Source organism: Camelus ferus, chromosome 6 (assembly GCF_009834535.1).
Source record: "Camelus ferus isolate YT-003-E chromosome 6, BCGSAC_Cfer_1.0, whole genome shotgun sequence".
Taxonomy (NCBI): domain Eukaryota; kingdom Metazoa; phylum Chordata; class Mammalia; order Artiodactyla; family Camelidae; genus Camelus; species Camelus ferus.
Window position 1 is genome coordinate 10,799,200 of NC_045701.1, and position 16,036 is coordinate 10,815,235.

The window sequence follows — 16,036 nt, forward strand, 5'->3', positions numbered from 1 at the left end:
TAGAATACTTTGCTTAAAATGTCAGAATTCACTAAATAAGTCTGGGTTAGTCTTAGACAGGGGTTCTCACATCCAAGCAACCGCCTTATTGCAGTGTCATCTCTACATACCTACAAGATGTATAAGCAGTGAAAGATTGCACAGTCTCTGGCCTTTGTGCTAACGGGGACTGCAGCTTCTGGCCACCTCCATCTTCCAGCAACTCTCATTCATATTCATGAAGGAGAAGGACACTGTCTGCAGCCACTGTATTTGGATGGTGTAGCAGTTAGTTAACACTTAAATCCTTCTGGTTTTCTAGCAGAATACCTCAGTACCTTTGTGAATGATTAAATTTCAGTTAGAGTAATTGCATTTGACATTGTTATAATGTTAAAGACCAATGACACTTGGTAAAATGCCCGTTCAAAAATGTATAGAAGTGAAGAGAAATAATGTACACATTTCAGGGGAGAAAGAGAAAATAGATCTCTTTCCACTGCATTTATGTTGTTTTGATTGCCTGTTTAAGTCAGAAGAATTTACTGAAGAATGTAACCAGCATACTAGTGTTTTCTTACCAAGGCATTGAGTGCTTAAAAGTGTAAGAGACTACTTTTAAATTTTCTGAAAGCCTGGTTCTTTCTTCTGTTGCCTCTTTTAGAATGGCACTTCTATTTAGTTTTATCAGAGGGATAATAATTTAACCAATTCTCAATACCATTTTCCACGGTAGATTGATAATTTCTCATAGTGGTTCTAAGTGGAGTGGCACTTCAATTATAAATTGAATGAGGCATGATGGCATGCTTGTTGATGATCATGGAACATAACTATATATTCTCTTCATTACTATTTCTAGTCATTGTGATTATTTTATACTGGAGTAACACCATACTGTGAAGTTGTTACTCAAGTTCTCTTATTGAAAACATCAAAATTAAGATTCAGATTGCATTTATACTTATTGTAGATGACTATTAACAGTATTCAACTAGAACAGTGTATTTTTTTTCAATTTTTTTATTGAGTTATAGTCAGTTTACAATGTTATGTCAATTTCCAGTGTAGAGCACAATTTTTCAGTTATATATGAAGCTAGAACAATGTATATTAGTTTTAAAATAATTCTGTCAAAAGGAGATTTACCCTAGTAGAATTAATTTTCTATACTGTTAAAATGCAGAATTTAAATTTATTGTTATTTGTGTATAAGCCATAAAATATTTTAACATATGGAGTATGAGTTAAATGTTTATATATAATTGCTAGAAAGGAAGGTAAAAATTTTTGTTTTGTAGAACACAACTACCAAACAATACTTTAGCATTACTTCCTTGATGGTTTGAGTAAATACTTAATCTTGAATTTTGAAATGAAAATGGTGTTGAATTATTTGAGCAGATTTTTCTTCTTTAAGATATCTGTAATTAGGTATAGTGCCCTGTATTGCTATTATCAGAAACCAATCCTACTTTTGTGTGGCCCTTTACTTTATAGAATTATTTTATGGGAGCTGGTTCTTTTCTACTATGAGGGAAAAGAAGGAAATTTATATGATATCTCATGTTTGTGCTTTTACCTTTTTCTAACCAACAATTTTAGCCAAGTCCTCACTTTTCTGAATTTTACTTTGATACTTAACAGCCTGTAAATTACCGAGTTCACATGCGTGCATTCAGTTAGGAACCTTAAACTGACCCTGAAAGTCATTGTAGGTTCTGATTGACTTTTGGTGTAGTGGTAGACTTGAAACCCCTTAAGTTATTAGGTAGTCTGGTAAACTGTAGGTTCATTTTAGTCTACAGTCTCTGATAGTTTCCCTTTCAGGACTCAAGTAATGGTGCAGATAATCCAATGAGTTCCCTCATAATGATGCTTCAGGGCTTTTGGGGGTGTGACTAGGATATGGAAGTTGGACAAGGCTTTGGTTTTGAGTAATAGGAACCTGAGTATATATATAGTCCTTTCATCCTTCAAAGATATATACTTTAATTATAGTTGTATATGAGTATGTATTTGGAAAATTTTTGCTGATTATGTGGACTGTTTCTTTGCTATGCAGAAGATTTGTCTTAGTACTTACATTGATCAATCTTTTACTTAGGGCTTTAGATTTTGATTACAGTTAGGAAGATTGATTGTTCTTATTCTATGAAACAGTTAAGATGGATAATCATATTTCTTTAGTACATAAAGATTTATATGTTTAAAATTAACTGTATTCTTAAATCAGCGTTAACTTGTATACACCATCCAGAAATCTGTTTAATTGTTTTCAGTTTATGATTTCTTTATCTTAATATGTATTTCATTCAAACAATGAATTTTAAAATAAATGTAATTTTTTATAGATATTTTGAATAGAGTAAACCCCAGCTCATATTCAAGGGGAATCAAGAATGGTGCACTCAGCCGAGGTACAGTATTATTTTACTGTTTTAGTTTTAATGTGAAGTATTTTGACACCATTGATTATATAGAAAAATATTCAATGTATTGTGTAATTTTAAAATACAGGTATTACTGCTGCATTCAAGCCTACAAGTCAACACTACACGAACCCAACATCAAATCCAGTGGCTGCCTCGCCAGTAAACTTTCATCCTGAATCTAGATCTTCAGATAGTTCTGTTATTGTTCAGCCTTTGTCTAAACCTGTAAGTGTTTCTGAAACTACACAGTCAGCTTAGGGATACATTGGATATTATTTATCAATATCAACAATGCCCAGTGAAATTCTGGACTACTATGAATAGTCACCCAATAGAATCAATCAGTATCAGAAAATGTCACCATCTTTATGATAGCTCACCCAGTACCCACATAATAATTGCAAGAACAAACTACCCAGCCTGTTCCTAAGTCAGGTAATATGCTCAAATTAAATAGGTACAATATGGAAAACTGTGCTATCAAAACACGAATAAAAATATAACCAATATAATCAGTAATGAATAAGGGCAAACTATTTCAGATTGTAAACTGGGCCAAGTTCTTAATTGGGAAAGTTATTGAGAGGCTACCATAGCTTTTTATTCTGAAAACATACCTTCATAGTTTAGTTAATTCAAAAACTCTTAACAAAAAGTAATAGTTAATATTTATTGAGCTGTCAATATGTATAAGGCTTTGTGCTAAATACTATACATAAATTAATCTCAATTTTTAAATGAAGTAGGCACTATTATTTATCTATGTTTTATAGTTGAGGAAACTGAGGCTCACATGGGTTAAATCATTCTCTGAAAGTCACATAGCTGGAAATGGATGCATCTGGGATTTTGATCCAGACCAGCCCATAGTTTATATGTGTTTGTATTCATACATGGATGTGTGTTGTGTGTAAATGTATACTTTTTTTAAAAATGGGAGCATTGCCTTAGTGCAACAACACTTGTTCAAAGTGTAGTCTCCAGTTCCCCTGAGGTTTCCCTGAGACTCCTTCATGGGGTTGGGATCAACCCATGATCCCATTGTTATAACAACACAAAGACACTATTTACGTTTTTCACTGTGTTGACATTTGCAACGATGATACAAAAGCAGTGGTTGGTAAATTGCTGGTGCCTTAGTATGAATAAAGACAGTGGTAGCAAGCTGTACTAGTAATTTTGATAGTTGTCACCACCATGCACTCACAATAAAAATTATTCCAGTCATTCTCAATTCCCTTGATGAAGTATTAAAATGTCATTAGTTTTGTTAACTCTCTACCCTTGAGTATGTGTCTTTCAAGAGATTTTGTGTGATGAAATGGGTAGTGTACATAAAGCACTTCTGTGCCTGAGCTATAATGATTATCTTGAGGAAAAGTGATTGAATCATGAGCTAAACTACCCACTTTTTAAAAGTGGACCATTTTTACTTGACAGAATGACTAACAAGCTATGGTGTTTGTTTATTTCTGGGTATCGATATTATTATTAATTTAGTAGTTTAAAACCACACAGTTATTATCTCAGTTTTTGTGAGTTGGAATCAGATCATAGCTTAGCTAAATCCTCTGCTTCAGGCTCTCTGGAGACTACATTGAAGGTATGCGCTCTGAACTTGCAGCCTCATCTGAAGCTCAGCTGAGGAAGTATCTGCTTCCAAGTTCTCATGGTTATTGGCAGCATTCAGATCCTTAAGGGCTGTCAGATTGAGAGTCTCAGTATATTACTGGCTTTTGACTGGTTCCTTGCCAGGTGGGTCTTCCCAACATGGATGGTTTCTTGCTTCCTGAAAGCCTATAAGGGAGAAAGAATCCTTAGCAATCCTGCTAAGGCATTACAACCTTATGTAGTGTAATCACATAAAAAAAATCAGGAAGTCCTGTCACTTTTGCTCTATTTTGTTGGTTAGAAGCAAGTCACATGTCTTGCCCACACTCTAAGGGAGGGAATCATACAGGACATGAATCCCAGGGAGTGGGGATCATGGAGGCTACTTTAGAATCTGTCTGCCACACACACTGAGTTCTTCAGTCTTGGTTATGTGGCAGACATTTCCTCAAAATTCAACAAAGTGTACCTGTCACTTAAAGAAAAACAACTGATAGTATTTCTTGCCAATGATGAAATTTGAGCTATAAAGCAAAAATTAGAATTTTGAACAACTTGTATCTGCCATCATGATCTTGACAGCTTCCCAATACATAAAGACTTTTCTGATTGTGATGGTATTAATAAATATGATTTTTTGTTACTGTATAATGAACTCTGTCAACATTTGGAAGATCTGAATAATTTAAAGAAACCAGTATTTTATAAATAACCAATGTATGATGTTATAAAATGCTTGGATAAAAGATTCATTCATAGTGGAAGACAGACCATTAGATTTTAATGTAACAAAGTTCAGAAAGTTCACAGTAAGAACTCAGATTCCACATTGCACCAGACCTTTAAGAAAATATTATTGAGTTTTGGTGTAGTATCAAACAAATATATCCACATTTATCCTAAATTGCTATTATAATACTCTCTTTTTCAACTGTTAATCTTTCTGAAGGCAGATTGTCTTTATATTCTTTATCCAAAACAGCATTCTAAAAGAATGAAAGCAGAAACAGATAGGAGAGTACAGCAATTTTTGATAAATCTAGACATTAAAGAGATTTGCAGAAATGTATAACAGTGCCACTATTTTCACTAATTTTTTGTGTTGGCTAGTCATTTTTTATAAAAATGTTATGGTAATTTGTAATGGGCTTATTATTGTTATTTTAAATGAAAATAAACAAATATTTTGAAAATTCTGTTTTAATCTGTAATATGGAAAATATCGATAGATATAACCTACTTAAATAAAAACTCTTTTGGGTTCTCAGTAATTTTTAAATGTTTAAGGGGTCCTGAATCCAAGGAGTTAAAAAAAAGTTACCCAAAATGTAAAGATTCTTTGCTACTAGTTGGAATTGAATTAACTCAATGGTTTTTTTCATGCTAATAACTTAAGCTGTTTGGCATTGGAATTACAGAAATACTAAATTTTCCTTCAAATGTTTGTTCTTTTTATAGTAAGTGAAACAACTACCAAATCACTTATAAATTTTCTTGCAAATATTCAAGTTCAAAACCAGAATTGAATCTAAATAATCTAAATATTTTTAGTATGAATAATCCATTTTTCATTATTTCATATCATGTACTATAAGGTAATTTACATATATGTTAGCACTAAAAATTGATATTTTGAGGAGATACCTTTCATAGAAAAGGAAAATCTATGGTTCAGTAAACTCAACTCCCACCTACACTTTGAAGATGTATGTATCATAAAAAATAGAAGTGTCTTTGGGCAAACAGCTTCCCTTTACCACCCCCCAGATCTTTTCAGTGGCTTTAGTACTCTGAAATAATCATTTATATTGATATGAGCCCTAGACTAGTAGTTTAAGAAACTTATATTGAAGCAAGAGACTTGAATGTTGATTCTTCCTTGTTCTTAACTTAAGCATTATCAAAACCTCTCTGACCCTCCTTTTCTTCATTTCTAAAATGAGAGAGAATTTTACCCAGACCACTGACTTTTAATCTTGGATCCTAAGGTTCCACAGGTCATTTCTCGTGTTTCGAAAGATGGCAGGCTACCCAAAATGTAAAGATTATTTGTTATTAGTTGGAGTCAAGTGAACTTGGTGGTTTTCTCAAGCTTATTGTAAGCTGTTTGGCATTTGGGGGATAGAAAATCAGAAAAAGCAGCTTTATTATTTAATTAAATTTGATGGATAAAAATCTTTCCAATGTTGAACCTAGGGAGAAAAAAATAACAAATGAGGGGTGGCATCTTTGGTGTTATAAAAGTTAGAAACTAGAGCTTTTTCTAACTTAAAATGTTTTACTTTTATGGGCATATTTTTTAAGTCTAAGCACCTCAGTTGATTGTTCCCAATCTTGGGGAGTTTCTAAAAGGAGAAATTTTGTCAATTGGACTGGGTAGTTGAGTCTGGGAAACAAAATATTTTAAAAAGCTTTCCAAGTGATTTTAATGTTCACTGTTAAGAATGTCATAGATTTATTCTGGCATGAATTGAGAATTCTTTTTAAGGGAATTTAATATGAATTTTGGAAGCCACTGCTTTTAATAAATTATAACTGTTGTTTTTCATTTTATGTCATGTTTTGTGCGTATGTGTGTGTTTACTTTTTCATGTAATAACTTTATACTTCAATATCTCTTTCAGATCTCTTTCAGGTAGCAAGAATATATTATCATTTTAAAAGTCATTGTGATATAGCTTAAGGGTATATCACAAAAGCTTAATTAAGCCTTTGTAATCCTGCAGACCCAGGCTGTAATTACAGCTCCATCAGTAATAAGCAGGGCTGTGTTGGGAACCTTATGTAACCACACCTGAGCTTAGTTTACCTATTTATAAAATGTGTTATGACATTAGGGCTTTATTAGTACTGTTGTGACAACTACTTGATTTAATACGTACAATGTACCAAGAAGTACAAGTACATTTAAAACACAATTATGGCTATTTTTTAAGTTTAAGAGGTGAATAACTTGAAGTTCAGAAGTGACTTACTTGTCCAAGTCTGATAGCTAAATAAATGTGTGGATCTTCTGGATCCCAGTCCTAGCACCTCCTCTGCCCTTAGTATGGAATTTGCTATCTTTCTGAACTGTTTTTGGAGACATTAAAAATTCCACTTTAGATAATTACTTCAACCAGTTATTGTTGAATAATGTGTGCCTGCTCTTTGAAATTGTGTCTAAATTAACCAGAGTTGTTTCCCAGGAAAGTGTTTAACAGTATTAACTTTATACTTCTGTTAAAGAACTGTTTTGGAAAATGTCAGTGAATATTTTTTGAAGAAAGTATTTATCTTGAAGCATGATTGTGCTTGCTTACAGTTAGGTCATACAGCTTTATTGATTTTTTTTTTTTAATGCTGCATATTAAGGTTCAAACACAAATATCTGCCTGTTAGGCCTCAGATTTTCAGAGTGGTTTGGGTTTCTTCAATACCTGTTTCCATAACAACTTTTTTAAAAAAAATAACAATGATTTATTTAGTCACAAACCTATAATTTGTGTACAGTGTGGTAAGGAAGGCTTATCTTTCTGTTAAATTAAAAAAAATTTTTTATTGAGGGATGATTGATACACAACATTATGTTAGTTTCAGGTATACAACTTAGTGAATCAGTATTTGTATATATTGTGAAACAATCATCACAGTAAGTCTAGTTAAAGTCGATCACCGTATGTAGTTACAGAATTCTTTTCTTGTGATAAGAAATTTTGAGATCTCTCCTAGCAGAATTTTCATGCAGAAAAGTTATACCTAAATATAACCTCTACATTGCCAATAGTAAAAGTTATCATTATTTTTTATTCATGAATTTTAATTTTATTTCAAACTAATTTTAGACTTAGAGGAAAAATAATACAATATACCCCTAACTCAGTTTTCCCTGATGCTAAAATCTTATAGCTAACCTTATTCAAATTTTACCAGTTTTTCCATTATTGTCATTTAATTTCCCCAGGAGCCTATTCAGGATCACACCTTGCAGTTAGTTATTTCTTAGTCTCCTCATGTTTTCCTACAGTTACTTATTCTTTTTCTATTACGAGCTTGATAAATTTAAAGAGGAGTGGCAGTTATTTTGTATTATGTAATATTGTCTATAAAATATTACCAATAGTTAAAAATCACCATTCTCTTTATTTGTATTTCTTTGACTAGTAGTTGGAAAAAAAGTTTTATGTGTGTGTTGGTCATTTATATTTTGCTTTTGAAGAACCTCAGTTTGTGTCCTTTCCCCATTTTTCTCTTAAAGTGACTTTTTCCCTTTTGCTCTTTTAAGCATTGTTAATCTTAAAACTTTTGTTGTTATTTATTATGATGTATAGAATGAACCATAAGTCACTCTAAGAGCTTACTCTCCACAACGATGGTCTTTCATAAATAGCACTGGAATCTATTTTGTGTGTGTGTGTATCAGTGTATTTACTATATAATCATTTTGGTGTGCATGTGTATCCCTAAATTACATTGACCACACTTTCAATAATTATTTATACTAAATATATGTGTGCTAACATATAAATTTTTACTACCTTATACTTGGCTATATTATGAGTCATCTCATACTTTTCACTCTTCTCTTCTTGATATCTTCCTGCTAGCTGAGACCACCCTTTATCCTGATGGAAGGGCTGAAACTTTCCTTGAGACCTCTGGCCTCTAGGAGCAGAGCAGCTGCCTCAGATGATTCCTATAAACAGCTTCCATTCTAAAACCGTTTTTGCCTGGCTTTCTTACTTGTTCATCCTGCTGACAGGCAGCTTTCATATTTGCCCTGTGAGATGGGACACTGCCTGTCCCAGCATGGCTTTCTGTGGGATGGTGAGAAGAGTAGGGAACCCATTCTTTCTTTTCCTGATCCTTGGCTTATGAATTTTGCCAATAAAGATGATTCCAAAAATGATACCACGTGATATAGTCATCCCTAACCCTGATGCACCATATTGCAGATTGATTCCCAATTTGTTTGCCCTGATATTTTATCTGTGAGGTTTATAGAAGTATAGAAGGGTACAGAAGCTTTTAAATTTGTACTTATATCAATATGTTTTCTTATTTTTTCCTTACTTTTACCCAAAGATTTTCATAAGCTCTATTATTTGCTCTTTTATAGGAATATTCAATTTTTAATAACCCTCTAAAGTGTACCAATCTTATTGAATTAAAATGGATTTATGTTTCTTTCATCTTGATAAAAATCAGACCAGAACCCATCTCCCTCCCATTTTAATTGGCTAGTCAGGAATAAGCCAGCTCTAAGTAATAGCTTGCTTTCAGTTTTAGTAGATCATTTTGGCAGAGTGCAATAATTGCATTTGTGTTTTATAATGTATTAGTAATGGAGTCTTCGAAGGTTATCCTTGTAATATTGGCATATAGATAAATTTACCCTTACAAAAGTTTATGAGACAAAATACTTGTAACTATGTTGAATACATGTAATATTCTTCCTTTGAAATATTTTAACAGGGTTACATAATGAACTCATCACGAGTTGTATCTAGTAATTCTTCAGAGTTACTGTTTGACTTGACCCAGGATACAGGATTACCACATTACCAAGGGGGACCAACACTTTCTATAGCAGGTTGGTTTTAGCACTTTTTCAAAAAATTAGGAAAAGAAATGTAATGAATATACATACGGAATTGAAGTCCATGCCTTCATGTGAAGTTATCACATACTGTAAGGTAGAATGGTGCTGATAGTTCTTGAATGACTTTCTTGGTGATTTTAAATAAAATCTTATTTAATAATAAAGTATTTTATTTCTTCCTGTTAAGTAGGTTAACCAACTTTGAACTTGTTCTCACTTGGCATTAAATACGGGCTGAAAAATCTCAAAATAATTTCTGTATGTTAGAGAAGCCCTCTGATACCCTAAATACTCTGTTACAAGAAGTATTAATTAGGTTCTGTGGCCACTAGTGCAGAAAAGTGTATTATTATAGTTGGTTTCTTAATTAGGTTAGTGTGTTCCTATTCAATAAATGATTTTGGTATGAAATCTGATCACAGAGTATTGTTATATAGTATCCTTACTCCCAAGAAGTTTCTTGAACAGTGACTCCTGTTCTCTAAGTTTTTTACTGCAGAGCGAGATTTTAGCCTGTAGATGTGAACTGCTATTCTTAAGCTTTTTGCAGTCTTTAGCAAGTCTTTACACTTCAGTTTTCTCATATTATTAAAATGGAGATTTTGTTTTTCTTATTTAATACATTCATTCTCCAGACCTGGAATCAGTCATTTGTAGATACAATTTTAATCCTTGCTCTATTTTAGTTAGGGCTTTCTGAGGCCCAAATAAGATACATAAAATGTGAAATGATCATAAGCTTTAAAACACTTGACAACAAACATTTGCTATGAATGATAATAGGTGCCGTATGTTCAGTAGTATGGTTAACTGATCACTGTCAAGTGACCATGGTTATTTGGAGAGAACTGGGTTTGAGTAGTTTGCTCTTGAATGAGAATAGGGTTTTTACTGGGAGAGAAAACTGTTGAGTATAGGAAACAACACAAGCCAAAGACAATAGAGGTAAATAAGTTAAAGGGTCAGAATTTAAAATTCTTAAATGCAGAGTGCTTTTATTTCTTATGTTAAAAAATTCTTATAGTAAAATTCTTTTAGCACCATCTAGCCTGTTACACTATATGATCAGAATCTTAATCCAAAATGCCTACACTCATTGGCTTTTCAAGTAACCTAAGCATCTCCTAAGAATGCTACTGAGATCACACAAAATCTTTTCCAGCTACCCATAGTGTAAGCCATCAGTAATCCTGTGCTTTGAAGATGGGGAAAAAATCATTTTTATATTATCTCAGAGGATGAAACAGAGGAGCCAACTTCTGTAATACTCTAATTTTTCTGGCATATTTCCCCTTATTAAAGAGCTGACAGGTGAATCTATTAATTTTTTTCCATCTAAAGTAAGTTAAGATATAAAATATTTTGTTAGTAATGATAATAGCTGTCATTTATTACTGAATGCTTTCTGTGTGCCAAATATTGTATTGGGTGCTTTAAATACACTATCTTATTGGATCATAAAAACAACTCAGTAATATAAAGTATTATAACTCTTATTTTACAAAAGAGAAAATTGAGGCTCAGAGAATTACTTAAATAAGCTAAGAATACATAGCTAGTCAGTGACAGATCCTGGATTTGAACTTAGCCTGTCTGATTTAAAAGCCTGGAATATTTCTAATATATTTACCACTTCTACTTCTAGTGTACAGTTGGGAGCATTAAAATATGATGTGCAGTTTTAAAATCCTTATTACCAAGTATAGTTGTGTCTTATTTTCAAAAAAGGACTTTTGCCTGGCCTGGTTATAGCCTAAATATCCCCATTTCTCTTGCTAATGCTCTTAGCTTTAAGGTGATAGTTTTCAAACTAAAAACTATTTTTAGGAATGAAATCTCTGTAAAAACAAAATTTTATGCAAAAGTCTAATAAATATAAAAGAGTTTCTCTGTCAGAGGCACCCAGTGTATTCCTTAAGAGGAACCCATTAGGCTCTGGGGAAGATGATTTGTAAACCATTGTACTACTTCCATTATGAGCCCTTTTATATGAATAAATGGGGTATTGTCATTCAATGTTAGTTGTTTCTACTTTGTATGTAGAAATAAATGGATACTATAACCTAAAGCCATGAGCAGACCACTTCTTTGATAGGTAGTTAAAGAGCTATCTTTTCCTTACACATTTAAATTTGTTGACTAGAAAGCTTCTAAAGGGTCTCTCTAAATTTTTGGATTTTTTTTTTTTAACTAACTCTAATTCACTTAAGCATCTGAAGTTAATTCATTTAAGGGAACTTAGTTTGATTCAATTTTTTTCTTTTTTCTTTTTTTTGGCTTGGTGTATTTTGATCTGCCTTCTTTCATAATAGCTGTCTATTTCCTTTTTGAAGCCATATTTAGTATTTTCTTGCATAGAAAAGTATTTTATGATTTATTTGAATGTATATAGTACATAATAGATGTTTGTATAGTTTGTATCCCCTAACTTTTGATTATGTCATTTAATCATTATTGTCATTTGTATGATATGGTAATTCAGTTATCTTACCTTTAGTTCTGGAGTATTTTTACTTAGTAGTAAGCAATATTATAAAATCTTTAAAAGTATTTTTCCCGCTATTTAAATCATTGTAGGTATGAATGAAAGTTCATTTTTATCAAAACGTCCTTCTACTTCTGAAGTAAACAGTGTTAATCCAAAAAAGTCTAAGCCCAGTGAAGGTGTTTCTGGAACAGATTCATCAGCTATATTTCCTTCAGTCAAATCTCTTTCTGTGACATCTCCCCAGGCTGTGCCATCAAAAGGTAAATATGAAATGTAGCATATAAAAAAGAAATTATATTTATACATAAATTACAGAAATTGTAGTGCAAACTATTAATAGTGGTTATTGAAGGTTGAAAAGTGATGAATTTTGAATCATATATATTTTTAATTTATTTTAGGTACAAATACCTCATCAAATCAATCTAAAAATGGAACACCTTTTCCAAGAGCTTGTCCAAAGTGCAATATTCATTTCAATCTTTTGGATCCTTTGAAAAATCACATGAAGGTAAAACTTTTTAAAAATTTAATTTTAAAAAAGTTTTCAGATTCCTAAAAATATTGATTGAGTTACAGTAAATAATGGTTTGTTCAGATATATAATATATATAAGGTATAATATAATATATAACATATATAAGATTTATTATATTGGTATTTACATATAACTTAGGTAAAAATTTATATTCATATTGATTATCATCATGTGAAAATTTAAAGTTCCTTCCAAATTATCAAGTTTTTAAAATTAAGTTTATGTACATTATAATGTATGCTTATTGTACTCTAATTTTAGATGAAAATAATGCATTAATCAGAATATACCATTTACTGTCTTACACATACTTGAAACTTCTTTAAAAAATAGGCATTATGTTTAATATTTTATATAAGTTAACAGTTCCTTTAGTTGTCGTTGTTCATGCTAACATGTGCACGTCACATTGCACAATGAAAATCTTAGTTACACTTGTAGTTTTCAACACTCAGATATAAACTCCAAATGGTGGAGTGTTTCATATGTAATAATTGTTTTTACTCAGTCCAGAATATAGTTTGTGTAATTGTTATAAATTACTTTGAGCTTTTTGTTGGTACAGGAAGCTCCTGAAATTAGATTTAAAAAAAATTTTCAGTGTACAAATGAAATTAGAGGTTTAGGTAACACTTAAAATATTTAAGTAGATATTACAGTATACTTCTATGTCTGTGTAAAGTTAGCCTGTATTCCTCTTCTCTGCCCCTTATAAATGGAAGGAAGAGGGGGATGAAACAAGAAAAAAGGTAATGTAGAGTATATGAAGAAAAGAAGGAAGGAAAAGATGGAATGAATACAATCTTTTTATTTACATACAAAACTGTATTTAGTCTGTCACTACTTCCAGCTCGCAGTGGGTAGTCCCTGATAATTGCACACTGTGCTTTGTTCTTACGTGAGAATTAACCTGTACAAGTGCTTTCAGTTTTCCTGTGTATGTAATATTTTGATGAGATACCTGATGTTCTTTATGTTTTGCATTTTGGAATAAAGAGGAAAAAGAAAGGGCTAGAATCTTTAGTTATCTTTATTTCGTTAGGTAATGTAATCATATGATTCAAAATTTAAAAGTTTACAAAAACATACAAATAAAAACTCTTACTTCTGTCTCTTATTTACCCAGTTCCCAGTATGACTCTCAAAGAAGATAATTTTTATTACTTTGTTTTCTCTCCTCCCTGATTTTCTTTCTGCATATACAGGTGAACACAAATATTGTTTCCTCTCTATTTTATATACAGGCTCTAGCATGTTATATATACTTCTGTATGTGGTGAGACTGGCAACCACATTCCAAATTGTAGCTTTAATTCCAAAACATATTATAGCATTGTTTGATTGTTCATATTAGAAACAACCAAAACTTCTTGTAATATACATATAATAGGACACTATGCAGCATTTTTTAAAAGGATGGAATCTCTATAATGATTATATGGGAAGATAGCTTTAAGATATATTATAGTTGAATATATTATGAACAATGTATTATATGTACATGTATCATAATGTAATCTTACAGAATAGTCACCAACTCTAGAAAGGGACATATAAAATTATGGAAATTTTTTATGTTCTGGCATAGGCATTTTTTATATCAGTTAAAGTTTTAGTATTACAATAATTATTTCCATTTTGAAAAAAATGTGATTTTTAGATTATTTATAAAATTTTTTTGCTTTTATTATAGGATGACTATACCATAGAAGTAATGTTTTCCTTCAATGAAGAATATCAAAAATATCTAAAACGTAATTCAAATATGCTACAATAATAAGAACAATTTACTTATCTGAGACCATGTGACAGACTACTATGCTTTAAATATATTATTTCATTTAATCCTTAGGAAATTCATTTTTCTCTTTGTTTTACAGTCAGTTAATTTGTGTAAGTGGCATTCAAACCTTTAATGGTGTAAAGCTCAAGTTCTCCCAAATACTTATTTTTTTTCCTTTTGACAAGTTCATGGCCTATTTAATGTTACGTGGAAACTTGAAGATAGGTACATTATTTCTTTTTCAGGGCATGAAATTTGATAAATCTAGCTTATGGATTATATAATTTAGATTTCTATATCACTTTTTTCCCTATATTTTTCACTTTCTTTCCTACTTGATCTGTCATGGATTGAGAAACTGTATTGTGAATGCATCCTTTAGCATTTTTATAAAATGTTCTCTTTTTCTTAAAGTTTAATGCCCTTTAGGCTACAACCTTTGTTTTCTTATAGTTTCTATTTGCCTAGTATATTTTTTGTTTTCCTTTTATTTTCAATCATCTGTGTCACTTGGTTTTAAGCATGTCTCTTGCTTTAAGCAGAGTTGTGATCCTTTGTGATCCTGTATAAAGATGTTTTTTGTTTCAGTAGTTGAGTTAAATTTATTTATATGCATTGATATGATAGATTTATTTGCTCCTTGTTCTGTCACAATTGTTTTGTTATCCTTTCTTTTCTTTATCTCTTTATGTTTTTCACTATGTAGTTGCTTTATATGTATGTAATTTGGGTTTTTCGAGAAGCTTTACTTTGTTCCCCTGTTTATCCTTATCCTTCTAATTTTAATGCTGTAATTCTAGTAGTCTTTTATTTCTTTGGCCATTCTCATCTATTTAAATTGATTAAAGTAGCATTAAATTTCCTGTTCTTAACCTCATCTCTACCTTTTCCTCTCCTACTGATTTTAGTCAATATTATCTGAATGTTTACCTTTGTACTATTAAAAATACTTACATCTATACTTCTTTATTTGGTAACTCTAAATTATATTCATTGATTGATACGCTGCTAACATATGTGAAGCAATCTATGAACTTTCTCGACCTCGTATTTATTATTCTTTTACCCTCTCTCAGTTTCAATTTGTTGGTTGTGTCATTTTTCTATTGTCAGGGCATGTAACATTTTCATTTGATTTTCTTAACCTCATTTCTATACTTGTTTTAATCCTTTTCCACAGTAAATATATTCAGTATTCACCACCAGTCTTTTTGTCATGATTTCTTTGATTATCTCTTGTTTGACTGAAGTTCATCCTCTAGTAATTTCCTCAAGAAGGGCCTGGGAACAATATTCTTTGAATTATTTCATATTCAAAACAGTTTGACTATAGCCCGTTTTTGAAAGATAGTTTGGCTGGATATAAAGTTGGATCCCATTGTGAAGATCTTGTTGATGGTACTTTTGTTTTACAATATAGAGTGTTGTTGAGAATTTGGGATAAGCCTGAATTATTTTGCCCTTTGTAAGTGATTTGATCATTATGCCTGGCTGACCACAGGAATCTTTATTTTGGAAGGCTGATAGTTTATAATGACTTGGTGTTGGGAATTTTGGATTAATCTTTTCTTAACTTACAGTATGTTCTTTCAGCTTGTGTATTTGTGTCTTCCTTTATTTC

The 16,036-nt window shown here is 31.4% G+C and overlaps 1 protein-coding gene across 10 annotated transcripts in view; it reads left to right on the forward strand.

Annotated features, from left to right (window-relative positions):
* ZNF280D (zinc finger protein 280D) overlaps positions 1-16,036 on the forward strand; it is a 248,542-nt gene that overhangs the window by 164,669 nt on the left and 67,837 nt on the right. For 8 of the 10 annotated variants that reach the window (XR_004320421.1, XM_032481101.1, XM_032481102.1 and 5 more), the window contains 5 exons: positions 2,334-2,399; positions 2,500-2,639; positions 9,480-9,597; positions 12,184-12,354; positions 12,496-12,605. Coding sequence is in view for 9 of the 10 variants with exons in the window: in XM_032481101.1 (XP_032336992.1) it covers positions 2,334-2,399; positions 2,500-2,639; positions 9,480-9,597; positions 12,184-12,354; positions 12,496-12,605 (605 nt within the window). In the remaining variant the exon portion in view is untranslated. Of the gene's footprint in view, positions 1-2,333; positions 2,400-2,499; positions 2,640-9,479; positions 9,598-10,806; positions 10,918-12,183; positions 12,355-12,495; positions 12,606-16,036 lie in introns of those variants that run through there. The other 2 variants (XM_014556712.2, XM_032481105.1) reach the window with 2 other exon arrangements.